Source organism: Anastrepha ludens, chromosome 3 (assembly GCF_028408465.1).
Source record: "Anastrepha ludens isolate Willacy chromosome 3, idAnaLude1.1, whole genome shotgun sequence".
In the NCBI taxonomy this organism is placed as follows: Eukaryota; Metazoa; Arthropoda; class Insecta; order Diptera; family Tephritidae; genus Anastrepha; species Anastrepha ludens.
The window spans coordinates 112,027,684-112,051,860 of NC_071499.1; the positions used below are offsets into that span (position 1 = coordinate 112,027,684).

A 24,177-nucleotide genomic window follows, 5' to 3' on the forward strand; every position below is an offset into this window, starting at 1 on the left:
AAAAACGTCTCAAGGTCGAAGTATAAACTGCCACATTCAAAATCTATTTGACAGAACGAAGTCTGTCGGGTCCGCTAGTTTTTATTAAAAACTTACCTGGCCTATAGCTAAATAGACTCGCGTTAATGGAAAAGTAAATATTCTTTTAAAAAAATTTGTGTTAAATTCTAACCAATCGGTTTGCAAAGTACGCACTTAAATTATTACGACCGCATCACTCAATGAAATTTTTCGCAATGAGAGCAAACGAAGCATTCGTCAGCATGTATAATTCTGCTGCAGCGGTTGTTCTCCGTTATGCATATTTTCAACAAAAATTTCTTGTTGAAACATGTATAGTTCAGAAAGTAAGCGGGTATATCACATTACCCTCCCATATCACAATACCTGAAGTTACTCTAAGCTCAGAAACGAAAAATTCTACTGTTTTTGGAAAACGCAAATTCCCATCCAAGGGAATTAAACTTAACTATCATAAACATTTTCTTTGCCTCCAAACACAACTCCCTGATCCAAAATTTTGAAGAAATTGATATGCGAAAGTTGGGAGACAAATAAAAATTGTTTTATGCATCAAAATAGCTTTAGAAAGCGAAGAGTTATACTTTAAGATGTTGTTACGATCTTATAAAAAAAATTTAATTAATATCTGAAGATAGTACATAACTGCATTTAAAGCCCAAAATCGTGTTTCCTACTTTTCTACTTTCTGACGCGCCGGAGCTATTCTGAAAGTGAAAAGTGTAGGATGATTCTTGATTCAGCCTGTTTTTACAATAGCAAAAAACACACCTTAATATTGGTAAATTTTTGCGGACTAATTTCAATGAATAAAGTTATAGTCAGACACGTCAGAGTTTATTTTTATTTGCACGCAGCGGAGATGAAAAATATTTAGGGGAGTTCCAAACGACTAAAAAACAAACAAAAAAATAAAATAAATAAAAAAAATTAAATAAATATAAAAAAACAAAAAAAAAAATTAAATAAATATAAAAAAATTAAAAACATGAAACAATAAAAAAAAAATTATAAAAATTCCAAACAAAAAAAAAACAGAAACGAATAAAAGCTAAATTAATAAAACACAAATAAAAAATAACAAATATTAAATAAAAAAAATAATAATACCAAGTTCAAATTAAAAAAAAATACTAAATCAAAACAAAAAAAAATACCAGACCAAACAAAAGAAATACAGAATCTGACACAAAAATACCAAAGGAAACAACACCAAACAAAAACAGAAAAAATACCAACTTCACCAATTAAAAGTCAAATCAGACAAAAAAAAAAAAACAAAATACTAAAAAAAAAACAAAAACACCAAAAAAAAAAAATCCAAAAAAAAATTAAAAGAAAACAAATACTAAATCAAAATAAAAAGCAAATACCAGACCAAACAAAAAAACAAATACCAAATCATACATAAAAACCAAATCAAACAAAAAAACGTGATAATACTAAATCAAACAAAAACAGAAAAAGTACCAACTCCTCCAAAAAAACGTCAAATCAAACACAAAAAAACAATTCCAAAAAAATACCAAAAAACAACCAAAAACTTAAAAAAAATTCGAACTCTAAAGCTAACTTAACCGCCAGAAGGGCCTAGCGGCAAAATATATAATTTCCAGTATACGTGTCTTTTTATTACAATTGAACAATTAAGCCAAGCTTTCTTTTGCCAAAAAAAATTTAAAAATCTTTTCACCATAATTGTAACGGCACTTTGTCGTAGGACTACGACAATTGGCGCGTTTTTCTGCATATCTATCAAAAGCAAAACAATCGAGGTATTAATTTAGTTGTGCGAATTTTTCTCTAATTGAGCTTCATATCTACATACTGGTTAAAAAAAGTTAACATACCTTCTGCTCAAATATGAACGAGACGTTATCAATAAAACGGTCCGCGGATGACATGGCAAAAATAAATTTTTTGTTTTTTGGTAGGACTGTTATAAGCTTACATGGCAAATTTCAGCGTGATATGTCACATAGTTTGTTTTCTGTGCTACTGTAAACAAGTCAAGCTCGAGTGTGTTCTTCGAATTTAACGATGGAAATTCAAGTTGAACAAAGAATTTGTTTGACGGCTTCAGACGCCTTAAAAATGTTGCAGACAACCTATGGGGACTCTGCTCTATCGCGTGCACGTGTTTTCCAGTGGTACAAATCGTTCAAAGAGGGCCGTACATCGGTTGAAAACTCGCCTCATGAACGTCGTCCAGCAACATCAGTAAACGACGAAAACATCGGAAAAGTAAAGGAAATTGTGCTTGAAAATCGCACAAATCGCACAAATCGCAAAATCGGTTAACGCTGAATATTATTTAGACGTTTTAAAGCGTTTGCGCGAGAACATTCGTCTTAAAAGGAAGGAATTGTGGGACAACAAGTCATGGTTCTTGCATCACGATAATGCGCCAGCTCACACACCCCTCTTGTTCGCGATTATTTGAACAAAAATAATGTTAATATCGTTCCGCAAGCACCGTATTCGCTTGATATGCCTCCATGTGACTTTTTCCTGTTTGCCGAGCTCAAGTTGCCGCTCCGTGGAAAACATTTTGAGACAATTGAAGTCATAAAAGAGAATTCGAAGAACACATTCGAGCTTGACTTGTTTACAGTAGCACAGAAAACAAACTATGTGACATATCACGCTGAAATTTGCCATGTAAGCTTATAACAGTCCTACCGAAAAACAAAAAATTTATTTTTGCCATATGTCATCCGCGGACCGTTTTATTGATAACGTCTCGTTCATATTTGAGCAGAAGGTACTATATATTACCTTAAAGAATTTTTTTTTTTAAACATGGTTTCTTATTTCTTATTTTCCTAAAGTTCTGAAGGTTTTCGCTGGATATCTTTAGTGAGCCATATCTCATGTATTACATTTAAATTGCATCATCTCACACTATCCACAATTTAAAGGTGGATTTCCGCTTAAAAAAATTCTGTCAGATTTGCGTATGGTGAAACCAGTTATGTGTAACAATGTGAGCAAATTCGATACATTCTTCAGTAGCACTACAACGAAGGTGAAAAAACGTAGCAGGCGTGAGGGTAAGCGATGTCTACCAATCAAGAAGAAGAAGTAGAGCTTTGTCCAGCTGATTTTAATTTATCTGCGCCCACAAGTTCAATAGCGGAAATTTATTATATACGAGTGTTAAATATATATTAAAATTCGAAATGCAAAAATAAAAATTGTGGAAGGTTGAATTTTTCATATGAAATATCCAGAGCCTATTCGCAGAGGTGTTTCGTTTTTGGTTATTTGACCGAGCTGCTCCTCCAATTTGTGGAGTGGGTCTTGATGTTGTTCCACAATATTAATATTTGTCGATGAGGCGACATTTATTTCGAGTAAGGAAAATAATAGAAAATTTATTTTATAGGAAACTACCTTGTCTCAGACATGAACATTTGTGTTCTTAAAAATTTAAGGCATGCGTTAAAAACCCCATGATGACACTTTAACTCTTAAGTGTAAAAAAATAAGAAGCTCACATATGCTTCATTGTAACATTTTTATCAGCACGAGGTTCGTTTTCAGAGATTCACCATAGTTACGTTCACAAATTTTATTCAAAGGCTGCCACTGATAATAGATGGATAGATAGTGTTCTTTATGAAAACAAAAATATTTATACACTTTAAACACTGCAAATAACTCAATTAAAGAACATACGACATTGACTCAAAGGTCGTGTGTTGGTAAACAAAAAAAAATTTTAATTTTATTACAACACTAAAATACCCAGAGGGTTAGCAATTTACAATGAACGAATTAAAAGAAGTTACAAAAAGAACAATTTTGGTAGTCATATTTATTACATTTTGCATATTAACTTACATCTCGTAATCTAAACAACCAAATCTGAACCTAACTAGACTTTCCCCATCTAATGCGTCAATTATTTCTCTTGATTCTAAAAAGTTATTCCCCAAATACCCATATCTGATTCTTTTGAATATTGGACATTTGATTACAAAAAGTGTAGCTTAGATTTTGGTGTCCATGGTGGTATTTATAGGTGAGACCCAAGGATGATGGATTTACAAGGTTGGGCCATTAACTATGGTAAAAAGGGAAAATTGTAAGGGCAATTTCGGCGACTACGTTACGAAGGATTCGGCAGCCGAATTTTGCACGGTCATTTCAAATGTATTCACACACTCGTCCAATCTGTCGTTGTTCAGTCGGAAATGAAGTGACGTAGTGTTGATTTTTTTCATATATCACTAACACAATCTCAATTTTTTCGTAAATTAACCGCTTCGTGACTCCAGTGCCGTCAACCAATCAGTTGATTCTTTCAAATTCACTGACACCCCGCCTAATGGCCTGATCTGGGTCACACTTTCTGAATTCTTTTTACCATGAGAAGCCTCTCTTAATTGTGCGCCGAGTTCTCGATTATTATTTCTAATCTATTAATCTGCTCTAACACAGTATGGCAGCACTATGGTAAATAAGAATAAGAATTGTATAAGAATACAAATCGCTCATTTGTTGCCATAATCCAAAAACAAAAAAAAAAAAAAAAAAAAAAAAAAAAAAAAATTAGAAAATGAGTGCGCCTAAGTGGTCAGCTGCTATTTTTCTGTTTAAAAAAATGCATTTATTTTAATTTATTTACTTTTCTACTTTATATACAGTTATAACGCTCTGCCAGCAAACGAAAAAAACGTACCCATCAGTAAAAAAATTGCCAAAATATACTATTTATCATATGAAGGCGTATTATTTGTTTTATCTAAAGCATTTGTGACGCACAGGAAAGCCTTTTTAGCGATTAGTCAGTAGTAGTAAATTATTATCTTGCGAGTAAGCACGGCGAAAATACAAAAGAATTTCATTTGTGGCATAGCTACAAAATGAGATAGCCGAAAAAACGTATAATACTTAATACCTGTATTGCCTAACCAATAAAAATGTGCACGCTAAAGTTGAAATTAAGCAAATATAAACCAAATAAATAAAACAAAATAATAATTCATGGAAGCAAGAATTTGTGTAATGGGAGTAAGGTTTTCGCACGATGAATAACAATTGAATTTTTCGCCCCCTTTTTTGCTGCTGTTTTCGCAAAAATTCGCACAAACAATTGAGTGATGGTGTTAACTCAAAAAAGAGTATTAACTTGTGCATATATGCGTGTAGGTGTGTACAACCGTATCTATGCGCATGGAGTGTACACATACATACTACATATGTATATGTGTGTATGCTTATATGCAGAGAGATTATAGCTCGCACGCGCTATACACCTAGATTTCTTCATGCCAAGCCACCATCCCACTAAATTTGGTAAAAAACAAACAACAAAATACATGTCACGTACGTATGTATGTACATATACAAATGCATGTGTGCAAACATATCTTCAATTATAGTTTATATAGCGCAAACCAAGTACACATGTAAAAAATGTCTGCATTTTTATATTTTGCACTCCCTTTCTTGGTTCTTTTCTTTTTAATTAATTTAATTTGGTTTTATTATTTTTACGCGAGCAGGTTTCGAGTTTTGTCTAGTTGATATTCGCATAGAATAAAAGAGCCATTAAATACAAATAAATTAAAGATTTCATGAGCAGGTACCAGTTGAAGAAGTCAACAAGTGGTGCCGTTGAAGAGAAAGAAGAGCAAAACAGAAAAAATCATAATGTAACTTTAGTGCTTAGTGACACTAGCAAAAAGATAGAAGTTGATTTTATATTAAAAAAGGATGTGGCAATAGGCGGCTTACAAGCTTTAGAAAGCTTGTCATGCCGTCCATTTTTTTCTATTTACAATTAATTGTTTCACTTTTAATTCATTTTAAATTAACCTCTTTTGTATTCATTTAAAGTTTTTATAATTCGTGATTACTTTAATTTTTTAATGCAAATTAAAATCAGAATAAAAAAAATCATTTTCTGAATTCGAAAAATTTCATTTAGGTATCTCAGCAATAATTGCTCATCATGAGTGCCTCTGCCAATAAAATATCACTACTTGACGCACGACCTTGATAACTTTTTTTTAATTGTTTGCAATTAATTTTTGCTGTTTTGCTGACAACAACGCCGCATTTTTTATACAGCATTTTTGTGGCTGTGCGAAATTAAAAATGCGCAGAAATGCTAGACGGCACTTACGTTGTCAGTGTATGAGAGAGAGAGACTAAGCAACAAAAAGAGGCCAAATTTGATAACACCACTTTTAAATATGCACTTTACTTATTTAATTTATTTATTAAACTTTTATTTTGCATTCTGGGTGTTGTTGTAGCATTCAGCGCTTTATTCAGCTAGAAAATGATAGCCGAACAAAGAAAAAAAGTTGAAGGCCAAAATATCGCTAATTTGGTGTGAAGTTATAGATTTGATGTCACCACTGGGACCGTTATTTTTTTTTTTTAGTACCATACCCCTAATGGGGAATGCTGTTGGATTGACTGTTCTTGGATGGGTATAACTGAGGGTCGATACGACTGTCATGGGAACGTAAAGTAGCCATTTATGGGTCAAGACAAATATAAATAGAGTTTAAAATATTTTATTTGAAAAATTAAATTTTTGAAAAAAGGTATATAAATGCATATATATGTACATAAATGTATGTATCTATACAATATATGTATGTAGGTATGTAGATATTCATCTTCTTTTTTAATACTATACTATAATTAAACATTGCATTTTTAAACAATTTTCTACGAAATTAGTTAACCACTTTGCAAAAGCAGAAATATTTCCATTTCATATGTACATACATACGAGTATTTAAATAAACGTAGATGTGTATGTGTATCACAACTCCCCACACTTCTACCTAGCTGTCTGCGTTGCATTTTTTGTTGCAAATCGCTTGCTTTCTTCTTTCAACTATGGAATTTATCAAGGAGAAAGTTGCCTACATCAACAGAGAAACAACATTTTTACGCAGACAATTTTCGTCGCTGCAACTTGGCGACGGGCGTAAAGAATAAAAAATACGAACAAAAAAATGTGACACGAAAATTTTACTTCACAGTAATTTTAGGAGTGTGGTGCAATTCGAAATGAAGCATCCGTCATGTACGAGTATAAGGTTAAAAAGCCGGTTAGTAAGTATCCAGCATAAAAAAAGAGTAATTACAGGCATGGCAATAAACTTCAACCACCACCATTACCAACTTTACTTATTCATTATATCCATTGTACTAGGAAAACTGTAAGTGCTTATTAGTTATTGCAGTACTTACCATCTACACGAGGCGACGTGTCGTGGAAATGCTTGATTACATTCAGCAGTTTCTCGCGGAATAAATACTTCAGACTTGCCCATTTGAAGACTGTGTCGCCTGTTTTCGCCACATACTGCAAGTAATCATCCAGCTCTTTAGGTATCTCCTTTTGCTTGAGACGCGTAAAACGCTCCAGAATTTGCATGACTTCCTCGGCGTTTTCCATATTCACCATCTATTTAATACTTAATATCCAAACGAAAACTGGAATGCAACAAACTGTCTGAGAGTTAATTCAGTTAGGTGTGCGTCGTTAGCTTTAGCTGCCCGTTTTTCAATATGAAAAAAAAATTACTAAATTTCGCAATATGTCGTCTTCCTGCTGTGGCTGCGATGGCTGTAAATGTGAATGTGGCGCTGGCTAGCTCGCTCTTGCCACCACTATAAATTTGATGATGGTATAGACACCCAACAACGACGTTCGCAACCGGCAATGTATGTTTTAAAATTTTCGTTACTCTTCTCGCTGCACAATGACGAAGTTACTCTTGGCGTAGTAGATCGAAGTTGAGTTTCGGTTTTTACGTTGCTTCTTGTTTTTTTTTTTTTTGCAAATGTGTGGCAAAAACAGCAGCAAATTTGCAAAACGAAAATGCGAATCAGTGAATTCCGGAGACCAGAGATACACCAACACAGCAATAATAGCGACTATACCAACTGAATACACGGGCACGGGAACCGGCAACGGACACGACAACGACAAAGATCACGACAGCTACAAAAACGGCAAGGCACAACTATCGTACACGGGCGCGTATAGGCAGACGAAAGTGCACACACGTACACACACACACACACACAAACCAAACTGAACCGAAAGCGATTTGTGGATGCCAAACGGCAGGCGAACGATGCAATAACTCCTCAGTGGGACTAAAATTCCAGTTAAGCAGTTACTCGTTATCAATGATGATGGAGTTGGAGTTAAATTTGGCTAAGGCCACAATTCCTAACACGACGGGCGGTAGCTGCAGTGCATACAAAAAAAACTTTTTTTTAGAAATTTAAAATATCTACGTTCCGTGCTGGTGATGCGGTGCGATGATGACTGCTGAATGTGCGCTCAGAGACTGAACGAAAACGCACAATAATGAAAACCCTGATGGTTATGCACAGCAGACGTACAATTTGCAGGCAGAAGACGTCTCGCAACGTACCACAACCGGCAAATAGGTGTATGTATACGAAATATGTAACTACCCGGCGTTTACAGCTGCAAACTCTTCACACTGGCTGACTGGCTGACTTGCTGCGCGACTTTGCAATTGGAGTTAAGAAACTTATTGCAATAGCTTTTGTTGTTGCAGCGGCGACCCTTGCTGGAAGAGGAACAGGCGCAAAGTAGACAAGAGATTTTCTCTTGCCGATACGAAATGCAGCTGCTCCGGTTTGAGTGTATGCTTTTACAGATGTGTACGTGCCGTTTTCATGCAGGTAAATTTCGATTTTTGCCACTCTATTCTGCTCCTGCAAAATGAAAATTCATTAAAAGTACATAAAATGTATGTGCAGATACGTTGTAAATTTTGTGGATACTGCGAAACAGAGTGCAAATTGCTTTGGTGCAAATCGACACATTTGGAACTAGAAGCAGGAAAAAGTGTTGCTGCCGGCAGCGACGCTTATTACAGCGGTGCAGCATTGTCGACGTACACTAACAATGCAGTTCTATAACAACTTACCTGCCGAAAAGGAGCACTCAGAATGCTAGAATTCGATTGTTAATCAAATTTGCAGCAATACACAATTTTCACAAATTATTTATGCGATTTATTCAATTTAAAAGCTATATAAAACTACTCTCCGGTTTATTTTCACAAACGTTGGCTCTGGTGGGCCTTAATGAAATTTGCAAACTTCCAGTGCGTGTGGGGAACGTAATGAAATGCAACGTTGCCAGCTGTTTTGGAAGTGTGATAAGGAAAATATACGCAAATATGCAATACACCAATTCCCAAAATTAACTGTTTTGGCTAACATGGAATTGAAAATAATGTATAATTATTGGTTAGAGCTTCGTTTGCCTAATCCCGGTTTCGACTTACATATCGTCCCCTTAGTATTAAAATAGCCTATACATTTTTTGATGTTTTGAGAAAATGAATTTCAAACTTTTTGTCGAAAGTAGCTCTCACTCAAATCTCGTTATGTCTGTAAATATTTATTATTTTTGACTGATGTTTTGACCCACTTTGTGGAACTAGAATTTGACAAAATTTTGACCACATATAAAATCGGCGATGGAGAATCCAAAAATTCAATAAAAAAATAATAGCCTATGAGCACATAGGCTATTGTTATACTAAGGGGACGATATATCAACTAAACTTTTAGGCTTAAATCAGGTGGCGCTGGCTGGCAGCTGTTTACTAACTATGGCTTTCAAAATGTTTTCTCTACAGTGGCGCCAGAACTGTGGATGGAAGGTAGACTGGCCGTTCTGTCGCAAATGTTCACATAAAGTATAACATTATTTATTAAGAAAGCTCCTCATACAAATACATATCTGCCGTTCGGAGTCGGCTTGAAACTGTAGGTCCCTCCATTTGTGGAACAACATCAAGACGCACACCACAAATACGAGGAGGAGCTCGGCAAACACCTAAAAAGAGTGTACGCGCCAATTATATATATATGTATATGTATATATTTATTAAGAAAATATATATTTTGATAAAATGTATATTTTAAACAAGTTTATTATATTTTGAATTTTATTTTATCAAAGAAAAGAGAGTGTAGCACATCTGTATGCTCTTGATATTTGCGATTTGTAATAGCGAAATACTCATACATGCACATGTACATACATACATACATATATGCATACATATGCAAAGTATTATACAAAACACAAAGAAAGAGGCGCAATGCTATACAAATCTGGTTGAATTCGTAAATCCGTGCAAGGCATTTGGGACAATATTGCACCAGGTAGTAGAATAATTCAAGTGATTCAGTTGTTTTTGCAGTTTGTACTATGTATGTATTTGTATATTTATGCAAGCTTATGTGTGTATATGGCACATAATTTCTTTGTCAGGACATGGGCTCCAATCACAAAGTCTGAGACGGCGGCAAACATAACTCTCTAATATAGAGCTGGCAAAAGATCGATGTTTGTCCACATCGATGTTTCGATGTTTTTTATTTGAAAACATCGATTAATCGATTAAACATCGAAGTTAGTAAAAGAATTTTTTTTTTTTCATTTATTTAATATTGACTTCATTATTCAACATATATATAAAAAAATAACAAAATAATGTTTTTCAAACAAACTTAAATTAACAGTATTTTGATTTTTTCAAAACAAATTAGATTACGAAAATATTATTACTTAACTTAACACTATTTAAAGCTTTTAAAAACAAATGAAATATCCAAAATATAATGATAACTTAACATAACAGTTTTGTGAGTTTTTCAAACAAATTAAATTATGAAAATATAATGACTCAACTTATCAGTTGTTTGAGATCCATTCATTTTTATTTAGGAAAACCAGCATATCCACATTTTTTGGCTTTAGTGAACTTCGTTTTTCACTCACTATTAAACCTGCTTTGCTGAACATACGCTCACTTTCAGTTGACGTAGCCGGTACGCAGAGATATTTTTTTGAGCTCATCTTCAATGGCTCATCAGTCGAGATCTGAAAAAAGTTTAGTATTAATTATAATGCTAGATTTTATATAGCATGAATTACCTTCCAGTAGTCTAAAGGGTTTAAACTAGAGTTTATATTTTCCATGTTGAAGTATTGACGAAGGGTCAAAATCGAATCAACTCGGGAATTACGAATTTTTTGAGTTTTGTTTTTTTCCAAAAAATTAAGAAGTGGAGTTTTATCGCATAGTGGTGTTGGCAGGCTAGATATATTTGGAGGGTGATTTTCTTTGTAAAGTGGCGAAAGTTCATTTTCTAAAAATTTTTCGGCTTCTATAGAGTTTGTATTTGAAAAAAAACCCTCCTTTTTAAAACGCGGATCCAGTAATGTCGACAAACGAGTCACAGTTCTTTTTTCATATGGCAGTAGTCTTTGCCGTATGCCTTCCATTAGCAAGTTGCATACGTTACGGCCATCATCAGTTTCTAGTCGATCTTTGATTTCACTCAAATTATGCAAAAGTCCGCTAACCAATGGTATAATTAGCGAAACTGTTACATTAGAGCTGGATGATGTTTGTACCGTCGCATCCTCGAATAGTGAAAGAACCTGCTTTAAATCTTCCAGAACAGATAGCTCATCAACTGATAGAGGTAGTATTGCTTTCGGAGTATCTAACAGGACTTTAGCAATAGCTGACTTTGTGGCCAAAATGCGCTCAATCATGTAGAAAGCACTATTCCACCTTGTAGGGCACTCCTGTTTTAGACTATATGGCTTCATTGGTTCCTGGGCTTGCTTAAATTTTGCATACGCTATTGAGCTGCTCTTGAAAAACGAAACTATGCTTTTGCACTTTCCCATAATTGTCTTAATATTTTCAAGGGAAAAACAGCTTTGGACAATTAAATTAATGCAATGAGCAAAGCAAGGCACGTTTCGCTTTTGTAGAATCTCACATGCTTTTACAACGTTCCTCGCGTTGTCTGTAACAATTGCGCTGACTTTGTCAATAACTTGCCATTCCACAAGGACTTCGCGCAAAGAATTTGCAATATTTTGCGACGTGTGGTTGGTTTCGTCAATGAGATTTTTGGTTGACAAAACAGCTGCTTTTAGCTCAAAGTTGTCATTGATGAAATGGCAAGTGACTGTCATATAACTTTCGTTAGCCCGTGACGTCCAGCAATCTGTTGTTATAGCGCAATAGTCCACTCGGTCCAGAATACAGTGTAATTTGTCTTTCATATTTGTGTAAAAGTCTTGCATGCATGTGTTTCTCAATTTGTTACGAGAAGGCAGCTCGTAGCGAGGATCCAATGTACTGACAAAATTACGAAATCCTTTGTTTTCAACAACTGAGAACGGTCGCATGTCGGAGCATATATAGTGCATTAGTGAGCTATCAAGACTCTTTTTCCTAGCGGAAGATGCTTCGTATTTTTTTTCAATGAAGGACAAAATAGACCCTGAAGATTTCGGAAGCTCGCTAACAGTTAATCCTGCATGCATCCGTTTCAGGTGTCCAGCCAAATTAGTGGTATTGCCACATGTTATATATGTTTTTCCACACTGAATGCATTTAGCTGAACTGCCATCCTTTGATTTGTTAAAAAATTGCCATACAGCTGACTGACCGTACCTTGTTCTTTTTGCTGGGTTTTCTTCTTCCACCTCCTTTGAGCTCGTCTTTGAAACTGCAAAAAAAAAAAACAAAAAATAATTTGTAGTATTATATATATGTATGTATGTACAAGTACTCTTATACACCTAGTCATCACTTTGCGTTGGGTATACGTTCCCAAAAAGTACGACTCAAAGCGACGTCTAGGTGTAGATATTTTGTATTAACAATACGCACTCAGCTACATACATAAAACGATAATCTTACCTTTGCCACTAGAACTTTCTACAAACCGCTCCATTTCAATCACTGCCTGCCAACACCAAAAGCCTAAAATTTAATAATTTTCATATTAAAATGGTATACTTAATCAGTTTTTTTAATGTAGAAAAGTTTTTTAATGCATAAAAGTTTCTTACTTACCACTTTCGTTCCACGTGCAATTACTAAGTGATGGTACAAAATTTGCGAAAACATCGAACATCGGTTTACGAACATCGATGTTTCATTTTCAAATTGAAACATCGATACATCGATATAACATCGATATTCCGCCCAGCTCTACTCTAATACACACATAAATATGTGCATATGGCTATGTAAGTATCCTAAAGTAGTCGTCCGCTTACCTGCAGCCACGTGCCGCTCTCCCTCTTTGTTGGAATATACCACACATCTTACATTTTTCTTATAGTCCAAGAAAATAGGCAACCGTCTAAAAGATTAACTATTCACACACGCCCATATACATATATATTTGTGCACGGTTTTCCAATTGAGGTGTTTAAAGTATTAACGAAATTAATTTATTATTATTGTTCGCGCCCAATTAGAAATCTTTGTAATTAGCTCTTAAATAAATGTAGCTAAATGTTGGTTCGGTTGACAGCACTTTTTGTTGGCCATCAATTTGACCATCTTTCTACTCTCTTTTGTCTCTATTAAGGGGTTACATACGTACAGAATTTTCACAAAATCCATTATCGGTATTTCGAAATTATAGTATCTTAAGAATATACTGTGGAATTTTCATGCGGAAATTCTCAATATTATAGGTTCTACAGCCCATTAACTAGGTAGAGAGCGGACCGCGCGCTCCTATACCTTAAACTTCAAACTCGTCTTTTCTCGAAACTACTTTTTCCGGCACGGTCTGCATGATAACTCATACAGTTTATAATATTCTTTTATGTGTTTTGTTTTAATATTTGAAAGTGTTTACTCTATAGATTTGATTTTTAATATTTTTATTAATAAAATTTATAAACATAATTAAAGTATGACATTGAGGACGTAACACGCATACTTTTTTTTTTTTTTAATGCCGTAAATTGCAACATTTTTGGATATTCAAAAATTCAGCTCAACAGACTATAACTACAACTTTATTTTACAAGAATTGTTTTACTTTTTACAGATCCATCAACATTTCAAGGAGAAATGATGCTGACCGTTGAGCAACTTTTTTTTCATTGTATTTTGGGTCACGTGATTTTTTTTATACTAATTTTTGTAAAGAAATATTAAAATAAATTTTTTTATAAGTTTAAGTACTAATAAACAATGTTTAAAATTTTTTAATATTTATTTCTGGTATTACCCCTCCTAAAAACAGTTTTTCTTTTAGCGCATTTTCGGCGCTGTTGGACGTATGTAACCCCTTAAATATATTCAATCAAATTACACGTGCTTTATATATATGTACCCAAATCGAATGCTTTATTTTCCCCGCATGCATTTTTGATGCAAACACTTTTAAAAGCTTCACAATTATTATTACTACATTTTTATGTGAACTCGTTCAAATTTATGTCGTGGCCTTGCATGGTCGCAAAGACCCAATCAGCCAAATATTTAATTACTTTACTGCATAAAGCAAACAGAATTTGAATTAAGTTTTAGGTTATGTTTACTTTCAAGTCATACACCTGCAAATTACATAAAAAGCAAATTACTTGAACGCAGAACCAGTAACAATTTGCAAGTTTTATGAACATCTGATTAAATTGTTGGTAGGAAAAATCACAAAAATTAAAATTTTTTCACTTGAGCTACCTCGCATTAGATTAAAAAAAAAGCATAAAGCAAATAAAATGAAAAATAACGAGCTTCAGAATCATATGATTTCATTTTGTCCACAATAATTTGTTCCATTTCATCATCGCTGTCAGATGAAGGATATTCAATTAGTAATTGTATTGATGTAGCAATCATATCATTTCGGTTTTTTATTTCGCGTTTATTTTTACTTTGAGATCAGCTGCTTCTCACTCTCAAACTCTTACAAGTAAACATTTATCCAGTAAAAACTTGCAATTCCCCGCAATGCCATTTTGCTCTCTCACTTTCCCCTACTTTGCATGTTTTTTGGGTACATGAACACCTAAACGAGATAATTTGTTACAAACTATTTGCTTCATGAACATACCTAAATCTCTCATACGTTTTATCATTTACAAATGCTGCTAAATTGTGATATGTATAGAGTGACCAATAAATGACAGATTTGGCAGATGTCGCCAGAACTACATGGCCGCCAAAAACCTTTCAGCATTAATCCTTCCCTATTAGAAAACCCAACAACAACCCAAAAACAACTGTCCCATTTGTTGTCATATCTGCCCCTCATGTCCTTCCGTAGCCTATGAAATTAACGAATTTACATGCATAAATACATGAACACGCATATATATGTACATGCATACTCATTAACATATACGAGTATACACATACACATGTTTATAAGAAAATTGAGGCTTACTCGTTTCGGTTTTAGTTTTGTTGAAATTTTTGTGAGTTTTATTGAAATTGCCTTTTAGGTAGTTTTAGAATAATTTACTCTACATTTTATGCATTATTACATTTTCTCTTACATTAAGTGCCTATTAAATAAAATTAAGTACCGTTTTCGGAGTTTTTAAATATTTTATTTTACTGTATACTGTTTAATCTATTATTGAGTTTTTTTCCAGTTTGTAAATTTAGTCTTATTTATACCAATCGATTTTCGTTTATATAGGCAAATCAAAATATTAGTTATGTATGTATTGTACATTAATTGCGTTTTGAAAACCCTTCACTTTTCTTTTATTGATTTTCCTGCGAGTTGTGAAAGGAAATTCTTTAGTAATTTTAGCGTATTAAATTTTTTTTTAAATTTAATTCTTTTTAATTCTCAACTAGCACTCGTTTTTTAATTAATAAATTTAGCTAAAAATAAAATCTCGAAAATGAAAATATTATAAACTATAATTAATTGGTACAAATTATCACGTTTTGGTGTTCATGTACTGAAAAAACTTGCAAAGTAGGGGAAAGTGAGAGAGCAAAATGGCATTGAGGGGAATTGCAAGTTTTTACTGGATAAATTTTTACTTTTAAGAATTTGCAAGTGAGAAAAACAAAAAGCAAAGTAAAAATAAACGCGAATTAAAATTTGCGAATTGATATGATTGCCACATCAATACAATTACTAATTGAATGTCCTTCATCTGACAGCGATGATGAAATGGAACAAATTATTGCATTATTTTGCATTTTATTTGCTTTATTATTTTTTTTTATTTAATGAGGTAGCTAAAATGCAAAAAAGTTTAGTTTTTGTGATTTTTCCTACCAACAAATCAGTTGTTCGTAAAACTTGCACGTTGAGAGTGGTTCTGCGCCCATGTACTTTTTTTGAGTTTTTTCTCTTTGAGAGAGAATTCTCGGAGATTAAGTTACTGGATAATTTGTACATGAACAGACCTATTGCATTATAAATTTAATATTTTAAATAAAAATGTTTTTCCGGCAAAGGTAAATAGGCAAATTTTATACACTTACATTACAATGAAAAGAAAGGTTTTTTTCAAAAAATGTGTAAATAATTTTGATCTGCTAAAAATATTGATTTCTAGTAGATCTTCCCAGCACAGTAGAATTATATTACCGAAATGAACCGTATTTATGTGCTTACATCTGGCCAAGAGCTGTCGCTTCAGCAGCATTCTCCAAAATATTATGGAAGTTTTGTGTTATAAAATATTAAAAAAAAGAGGTGGTCTGTAAAGTCGGTTTACTGACGATAGTTTAACGTGAGAACGTCATAAGAAAATACTGATGGAATGGTTGCATTTTTCAAAACAAAATTTTAATTTTATTTGTTTGATAGATATTTTGTATGGATATAGAGAAGGAGGTAATTGGAATCGCAATGGAATTTATCAAGTTACATTTACACAAACGTGAAAAATTACGAAACATTTATCAAATTCATGAAAGATATGTGGAATTTCGATTGTGCATCAGATATATATGTATATATATAATTGGCCAGCTTCTAAAGAGGAGAACGAAGGCTTTACGGTTCCCCTCAATTATTATTCCCACCCCGCTTCACGGTAGAGAAACCTAATTACTCAAAGATGCGGATATACAGAAGCTGCTAATATTTGAAGGGAGAGTTTTGTGAAAAATTTTGGGCGCGTTATGTGATAAAGGCGAATGACGGAAGCACTACCATCATGAACGCGGCAATCTGTACGTGCAACCCGTACTCGGGTAACCTCAATAATGATCAACAGACTGAGTTGGGCAGGTCACATATTACGGGCTGATACCATTTACCCACCCGAACAAATACTCTTTAGATACTCTTTAGAAAGTGACACAAACATAGAAGAAGGTGTCGATCGCCGCAGGCCCCTCAGATGGATTGACGGTGTAGATGAAGACGTAGGTTTCTTTGGGATTTCGGGGGATGACGCAGGCACGAAATCAGAACAATTGGAGGAATATGCTGCAGCAGGCGAAGACTCGACCAGGGTTTTCCAGCAAACAATGATGGTGATGATTTTGCATTTTTTATTTTACTTTATTTAACTTAATCTTGTTCTGTTTTTATAAATTTAAAATTATTGTAAAACTTTGTTTATTCCATTTAATTTTATTTATTTTTCTTTTCATCTTCTTAAAATTTAATATTCTTGTTTTTTACTATTATATTTAGTTTTTTATTTTATATATAATATTTTTTATATAATATTTTTTTCGTCAACTTTCTTGAAATTAAAATTTTTTTATTATGGTAAAACTATTTTAAATACATAATGTTTTATTATTTTAAATCCTTTTATTTAATTTTTGTATTTTATTTAAATTTTGAATTTTGAATTTTCATCAAGCTATCATTTTATTTTGTTTTATTTAATTTTTGTATTTTTTTATTTCAATTTTGCTATTTTAAACTAAAAACAAATTATTTAAAAGTATATAAATTTTAATAAAAATATTAAAAAACTTAATTTTTCAATTTTTACTTTTTTTGTTATTTTATATCATTTTATTTTGTTTTATTTAATTTTTCTATATTTTTATTTCAATTTTGAATTTTTCGCCAAACGATTTTAAATATAAATTTTATATTTTAATTTTTTTTTAATTTACTATTTTATTATTGTATTTTCTATTTCTATTAGTTTTAAATTTTTAGTCATGTTTAAAATGCATAATTTTTTTTTATTTCGGTTTATTTTTGTTTTATTTTATATCATTTTATTTTGTTTATTTAAGGTGTTTTGTATTTTTTTATTTATTTATTATAATACAATTTTTTTTTTCTTTCCTATTTGTTTTTTTTTAATATTTTATATCTATTTAATTATTATTATTATTATTATTTTACTTAATTAAATTTAATTATTATTTTATTAAATATTTTATACGTTAATTTTTTATAGTGCGCAGTTTAAGTGTTAAGTGACTAAGTCCTTTAAATTTCCTTGTTTTCTACTTATTTCAAATAAATTGTTTCATTTCTCTAAGTACATACACAAATTTAAAAGTCTCGGATTTTATTACCCAATATATGACTTATTGGATAAAAATGTGTTTAACACAAATGCTAAATAAATAATTTACTAAATATGCTTCAAAGTTCTTATTTTTTCAAAAATCGAAATATTTCCGTGCTCTGTTCCTCCTAACAATTGTGAACTCAGATATAAGTAGGTTTAATTGAAAAAAATTACGCAGTCTTGAAGTTTCGAAATCAACTGATTTTCATACTTTAATAGTTTAATTTATTGTGATTTTCACGAAATATTCAAAAAATTAAGTAAAATGCTGCAAAAGTATTGCTGCTTTGTATTCTGGCTAGTTTTGCATACTATTCGGATTGAAAAGCAAAACGATACAGTATATACAAATTTCTCCTTCAAGGTAAGCGAACATACCTTTCTACTTAAACGCGAGTTGTTTTTAATGTGTCATAAAAATGTATCATAGTTTTATATTCCCATCAGCTCACAATTCTAATAATATTAGCATTGGCAGAAAAATATCTTCAAAATTAATTATTCAAGGTCAAATCGATCGGTCATATCATACGATCGATCATATCATACGGTCATCGGTCGATCTTACGATTCCTGAAAACAGTTATACTCTAGTCTTGCAAGTTATTCAACAAAATAGCTCTCCTAATTTAGCAATTCGCTTATGCAATCCATTTTATTAATTAATGCCTTTCCACTTTGCACTAAGAACAACAACTATTCCTGATTTGAACAGCTGCACATGTATGCGGCTCTATATGTTAATGCCTCCTTACGCTTTTCCACTTTACACTAAGAGCAACAACTATTCGGGATTTGAACAGTTACTTATATATGTGACTCTGTATGCTAACTCCTCCTTACGCTTCTTATGCATCTCATGTGCATTTTAACAGCACCATATCAGCACCTAATTCAATAGAGAAATTGCAAGCAATTTTGTTCTCGATTTCTCAGCTAACATACCTAACGTTTCAAAGCAATAACTATTTACCTATTAGGATGTCAATACTCTCCTTAAAATGGGCGACACGCATTAATTAACCGTTTACTTTTATTTTCTTATATAAGTAGTAGTTTTTATAGTAAGTGTTTATGTGTCGTATGTTATATTTGGTACAAAAAGAAAAATTAACCAATTCTGGTGGAACTAAATATGCAGTGTTCTAACATTTGTTCTGCTTAGAATGACGTCTGCAACTTTGCTCGGAAATCTAAAAGTGTGTACAATACATAGATATGTACATACATATATGAGAAAGCATGTTAATTTTACATGGATTCAGTTGACGTTGAAATATGACCCTGCGAGACTTGAAAAGCGTTAATCTATAAAATAAGAAAATTATAAGAAAAAAATTAAATCAAATATGCAATTAGTGCAAGTTAAGAGTACTCATTAGTACTATTCAGCAGTTTTTTTTTTTCAAAAAATAAAATGCAAATTTCAAAAAAAAATGAAATGCATAAACGCTTTTCACATTAAATTTTTATTTGTTTTTTTATTGGATAAAAAATAGTTTTTAAAAGTATATTTAGCCTTACAACACTCGGTAGCACATTCAGCGCTGGGTTAGTATAAAACCAAATTTTAAATAAGAAGAGTTCTTTGGCAGACAGTTTTGAACTTTGAGAAAAAATTTAAATTGTTTACTTTTGTGTAAGAAATGCGTGTTTACAGTGGTTATTTAGCGTTCATTTGAGTCATTTCAGCGCATATTCAGCTCTTGAAACCAACGATTAACTTAAAATGGAATTAAAACCAAAAATTGTGCAACGTTCGGTTGATTATTTTTATCTTCACTAAACTTTATTCAGTCCATTTTCAGCTTTCGAAATCATCAATAAGATCAAATATAAAACCACAAATTGTACATCATTCGATCCATGAACATTAATTCAGCGCAATTCAGCAACTTAGTTTTTAGCAATCGGGCTTAATCATAAGTACAATTTGAATATAACTGCCAACTTAAATATAAATCATAATTTTTGCCTTCATGAAACTGCATTCAGTGCATATTCAGCTTGTAAAATCGTCAATAAGAGCAAATATAATATTATTTAATATTCTGTTCATTTTTGTTATCTTCACGCAACTCAATTCAGCTCAAATTCAGCTCTTAAAAACATCAATAAAAACAAATATAAAACAAATATTAGTCGTTGGGCTCTACCACGTGCTATAATGATTTGAAAAATTAGATATACTCAAAAACTTTTCATTAAGAACATAACAAAATCTAAGTTCGTGTAATTTTTGGCTTTCAGCAACAATTCAGCAAATTATAAATACCCACTAATTTTTATTTATAAAAGAACGAAAACCTAGTTGATTTAATTTTTGGTTTTTTGGAGACAATTCAACAAATTTCTGGCATGAAATAAAATAAAAAATAAATATGCACAAATCATACCTGATATAATTTTTGATACCTTGGTTTCTTAACAATTTCTTATGGATAATTAGGCATTAATTTTTTACTTGGTTTTAATAAAACGTTTTTATATAGGTTTTACACTATTTTCTAGATCAGAAATACCGATTTATGTACATATGACTTAAAGTATATTTAATGTCTTATGTTTATAGATAACACAAATCAGAAATATGTCAAAATTATCGTATTCAGCGCTAATTCAGCGCCTATTTTATGCTAAGAAAGAATTATTTCTAATGAAGAAAGCACATTTCATGGCTTGTGAAACAACTTTAAGAATATAAGAAACTTATTCAGCCTCCTTTTCTGCGAAAGAATTACCGATGCTACTGATTCGTGAGTATAAATTAAAACAATTATATTTTTCCTAAATTATCTTATTCAGCGGCAATGCCTGTCTAACATATTATCTTAAATATTACATATTTATGTCCCTAATTTTTTGCCTTACGTATTCAGCGTCAATTCAGCACTTCAATAGTCATCAAAATTGGTTTTCCAACTTAATTCTGTGTGACACGCAACTCGATGCGTTTCTTAAGCGATTCGAATGTCTGCTGCATGCTACGCATTTGAAAGCGTATCGATGTGGTGACGTCACGCTGCAACTGGTGCACCTCACGTAAATTCTGCACCAGATGATGATATTCTGCCTTGACCTCTTCCATTGACTCAAGCAGTTCCATGACACAAACGCCATCCACATCGTCTAGGCTGCTGGTGTGGTCCAATGTCGTTTCGACTTCGTGCAATTTGTGCGCCACCGTATAGAGTTGGGTACCCGCGTGAGCGACCTTTTTCGTGTTATTGAAAGTATGTGGAGAGCAGGAGAGTATGGGGTGGGGGTGAGTGAATATGAAGGTAGATGTGAAAAGATATGTGTACGAGTGTATGTGTAGATTTTTGTCGCAACAACAATGACGACATTAAATATTTAAGCGGCACGGATTGTAGGTTTTGTGAAAGTAAAGAAGAAAGCATGAAATTATGTTCATTGTGTGAGTGTGTCAAAAAAAAAAGAAATAAAAGAGCATAAGACTGCATATTAGTAAATCGCATTGAAGCGGTTAAGAAGTAGGTCAGCAAGTATTTATAAATTTTGAATAAGCCGTAGCAGTGTCAATAACTTAATGCAGCATTTACCGACTTTTCCAACTCGCTCATGTCCTGATAGCCCTCCATGCTGATTATAGTCAAAAGCAAGTGTGTACACTGCGTGTGTGTATTTATAAAAGGCGCTTTGTTTTTTTTCTTTTTGTGTAGCTAATCCTTAGTAGTTGCCTATTTTAAGGCGCAGTATATACAGCTGACTGCTCAAGAATTTTCTTCCAGTTAAGGCTTTTACATTTATACTGCCTGGTAGTTTTATTTATTTTTGTAGTTTGTTATTATCTTTGAACTTAAAAAGCCGCATCTCTCAACCAATTTCTGCTACACTTTTTGCCTTTACAAATTTTTTGGCATTAAAAACAAAAAAATATTGCACGTTTCTTCAATAAACTTCTGACACTTTTTGTCTTATCATATTATTCACATTTTTTTTTTTTAATTTATTTTCATATTTTGTTTTCAATTTTCTTGCTCGTTTGCTTTGCACAGTTATGCTCCGTCGCAATCTTAAAACATTAGTACGCGCTCCGCCCAAATATCTATGCTATTTATACCAAACAAATACTTGTTATCCCGTTACCTCATCACGGCTCTCCCGAACTTTAACATTAGCGGCAGCAGTCATTGCTATCGCCATTTTAACACTACCCCAAACCCCTAACCTACGCCAACAAATTCTCACACAATGTGCATCCCACCCAACAGCATCCCATGCATACACTACTGGTATAATAATCAGCTGCTCACCGAATATACTGACTAGCTTATACATTAGCTTGCCATCATAATACTTGAGAAAAAAAAAACAAAAACACATCAACGGGTATGTGTTTGGGCCACTCACTCTCCATTACATTTCTCTTTTGTTAATGTAAACACAAAATACAGTTTCGTTCTCTCTGTTACTTAACGCTTAATATACCAACACGAGTATAACGAGGCGTATGCGCAATATTTTCCTCCATTTTAAAGCATTTTTTTGTTTTTGTTTTCTCATTGCTTTAACAAGGAAATGTTATTTGTTCCACAAGATATATGGCATGTTCTTCTGGCATTTAATAGAGGATATGCGAGAGATGCGCTTTCTTCTATCTGGCGGCAATATTGACAATCAGCTTTACATGTTGCGGTGTATAAATGTCAGTGGACTGGTATTATATTTACATACACTCATACATTAACATAAAATATGTTTTAAGTTCAAAACAAATACTTGGGTAGTGAAATTTCGTGCAAAAGTATGTATAATTCTGATTTAAAAAAGCTGTTTGATACATATACGAGTAAATATGATAAGTATACAGTGGCGTTTTTGAATAAGTATGTAAGTAGATGTAAAAATATATTTGGCAAATAATAAATTGCTTACCCGATTAACGCGATTCGCACTAGTAAAAAAACTATATGAACGCAAACAGCTGATTAAATTGTTGGCAGGAAAAATCACAAAAACTAAATTTTTTTCATTTTAGCTACCTCGTACTAAATTAAAAAATAAAAAATAAAGCAAAAAAAGTCCAAAATAACAGGCTAGTATCACATGATTTCATTTTGTCCACAATAATTTGTTCCATTTTATCATCGCTGTCAGGTGAAGAACATTCCGTTAGCAATTGCATTGTTGTGGCAACCACAGCTTTCTTCATATTTTCCTTGCTTCCGTCTTTGTAAGTATGTATATTGCCAAATTAGTTAATAACCAAAAGTACAGCATAAAACAAAAAAAAACCTTCAATGCTCTCGAATTGTATTTCGGACTGCAGCAACTGTGGCTGGAGGCCATGGTTTATAAGTGCATGCCTTTATATCATTGGCCGATTCCGATTTAATATATCTAAATAGATTTAGTGACATTCTCCATCTTAATCACCATTTTTATTTCAATTTAGAACTTTAACTCAATTAACAAACTTTAATTCGTATTTATTTTTACTATACGATCAGCTCTTTTTCTTACTTGCAAATTCCTTTTATCCAGTAAATAATTGCAACTTCCCCTCAATATGAAATGCCATTTTGCTCTCTCACTTTCCCCTACTTTGCAAGTTTTTTCGATACATGAACACAAAAACTTGATAATTTGTAACAATTTTGAACAGACCTAATGTCTACTACATAAATATTTACATTGTATGTATATGAATCTTTTTTCTGGTTTTTTTTTCTATTAAATAATAAAAATACTCAAAACCCTTGTTCTCAGACGTATTTATAGTGTATTCTCTGCAGCAGCCACCACTCACCCATTTATGTCGTCACAAGTAATGGGCCTATAATTTACAACCATTT

At 32.5% G+C, this 24,177-nt stretch overlaps 3 protein-coding genes across 5 annotated transcripts in view; all 3 read right to left on the reverse strand.

Annotated features, from left to right (window-relative positions):
• The window catches only part of LOC128858799 (serine/threonine-protein phosphatase 4 regulatory subunit 2), a 39,198-nt gene extending 30,026 nt beyond the window's left edge, over positions 1-9,172 (reverse strand). The window contains exons 1-3 of one of the 3 annotated variants that reach the window (XM_054095302.1): positions 8,970-9,172; positions 8,488-8,754; positions 7,246-8,255 (exon numbers count right to left, since the gene is read on the reverse strand). In XM_054095302.1, coding sequence (XP_053951277.1) covers positions 7,246-7,462 — 217 coding nt within the window. In that variant the 5' untranslated portion in view covers positions 7,463-8,255; positions 8,488-8,754; positions 8,970-9,172. Of the gene's footprint in view, positions 1-7,245; positions 8,755-8,969 lie in introns of all 3 variants that reach the window. The other 2 variants (XM_054095303.1, XM_054095304.1) reach the window with 2 other exon arrangements.
• A 1,446-nt stretch (positions 9,173-10,618) lies between these two features.
• On the reverse strand, positions 10,619-13,074 carry LOC128858800 (E3 SUMO-protein ligase ZBED1-like). Its single transcript, XM_054095305.1, has 4 exons — positions 12,945-13,074; positions 12,789-12,851; positions 10,997-12,594; positions 10,619-10,942 (listed from the first exon to the last, which is right to left on the reverse strand). Exons 1-4 carry the CDS (start codon positions 13,003-13,005, stop codon positions 10,754-10,756), a joined length of 1,911 nt encoding a protein of 636 aa, XP_053951280.1. The 5' UTR covers positions 13,006-13,074; the 3' UTR covers positions 10,619-10,753.
• Positions 13,075-19,815: 6,741 nt separating this feature from the next.
• On the reverse strand, positions 19,816-22,618 carry LOC128856712 (uncharacterized). The gene is made up of 2 exons (XM_054092026.1): positions 21,922-22,618; positions 19,816-21,572 (listed from the first exon to the last, which is right to left on the reverse strand). The coding sequence occupies exons 1-2, from the start codon at positions 21,958-21,960 to the stop codon at positions 21,282-21,284; spliced, it is 330 nt and encodes a 109-aa protein (XP_053948001.1). The 5' UTR covers positions 21,961-22,618; the 3' UTR covers positions 19,816-21,281.
• Between the last annotated feature and the right edge of the window lie 1,559 nt (positions 22,619-24,177).

Coding starts and splice junctions, on each gene's coding strand:
- LOC128858800 (XM_054095305.1), bottom strand. CDS start 13,005: ATGTTCGATGTTTTCGCAAATTTTGTACCATCACTTAGTAATTGCACG. Junction 12,595..12,788: donor AGAAAGTTCTAGTGGCAAAG/GTAAGATTATCG, acceptor TTTTTTTTGCAG/TTTCAAAGACGAGCTCAAAG. Junction 10,943..10,996: donor ACCCTTTAGACTACTGGAAG/GTAATTCATGCT, acceptor AACTTTTTTCAG/ATCTCGACTGATGAGCCATT.
- LOC128856712 (XM_054092026.1), bottom strand. CDS start 21,960: ATGGAGGGCTATCAGGACATGAGCGAGTTGGAAAAGTCG. Junction 21,573..21,921: donor TGAGCGAGTTGGAAAAGTCG/GTAAATGCTGCA, acceptor AACACGAAAAAG/GTCGCTCACGCGGGTACCCA.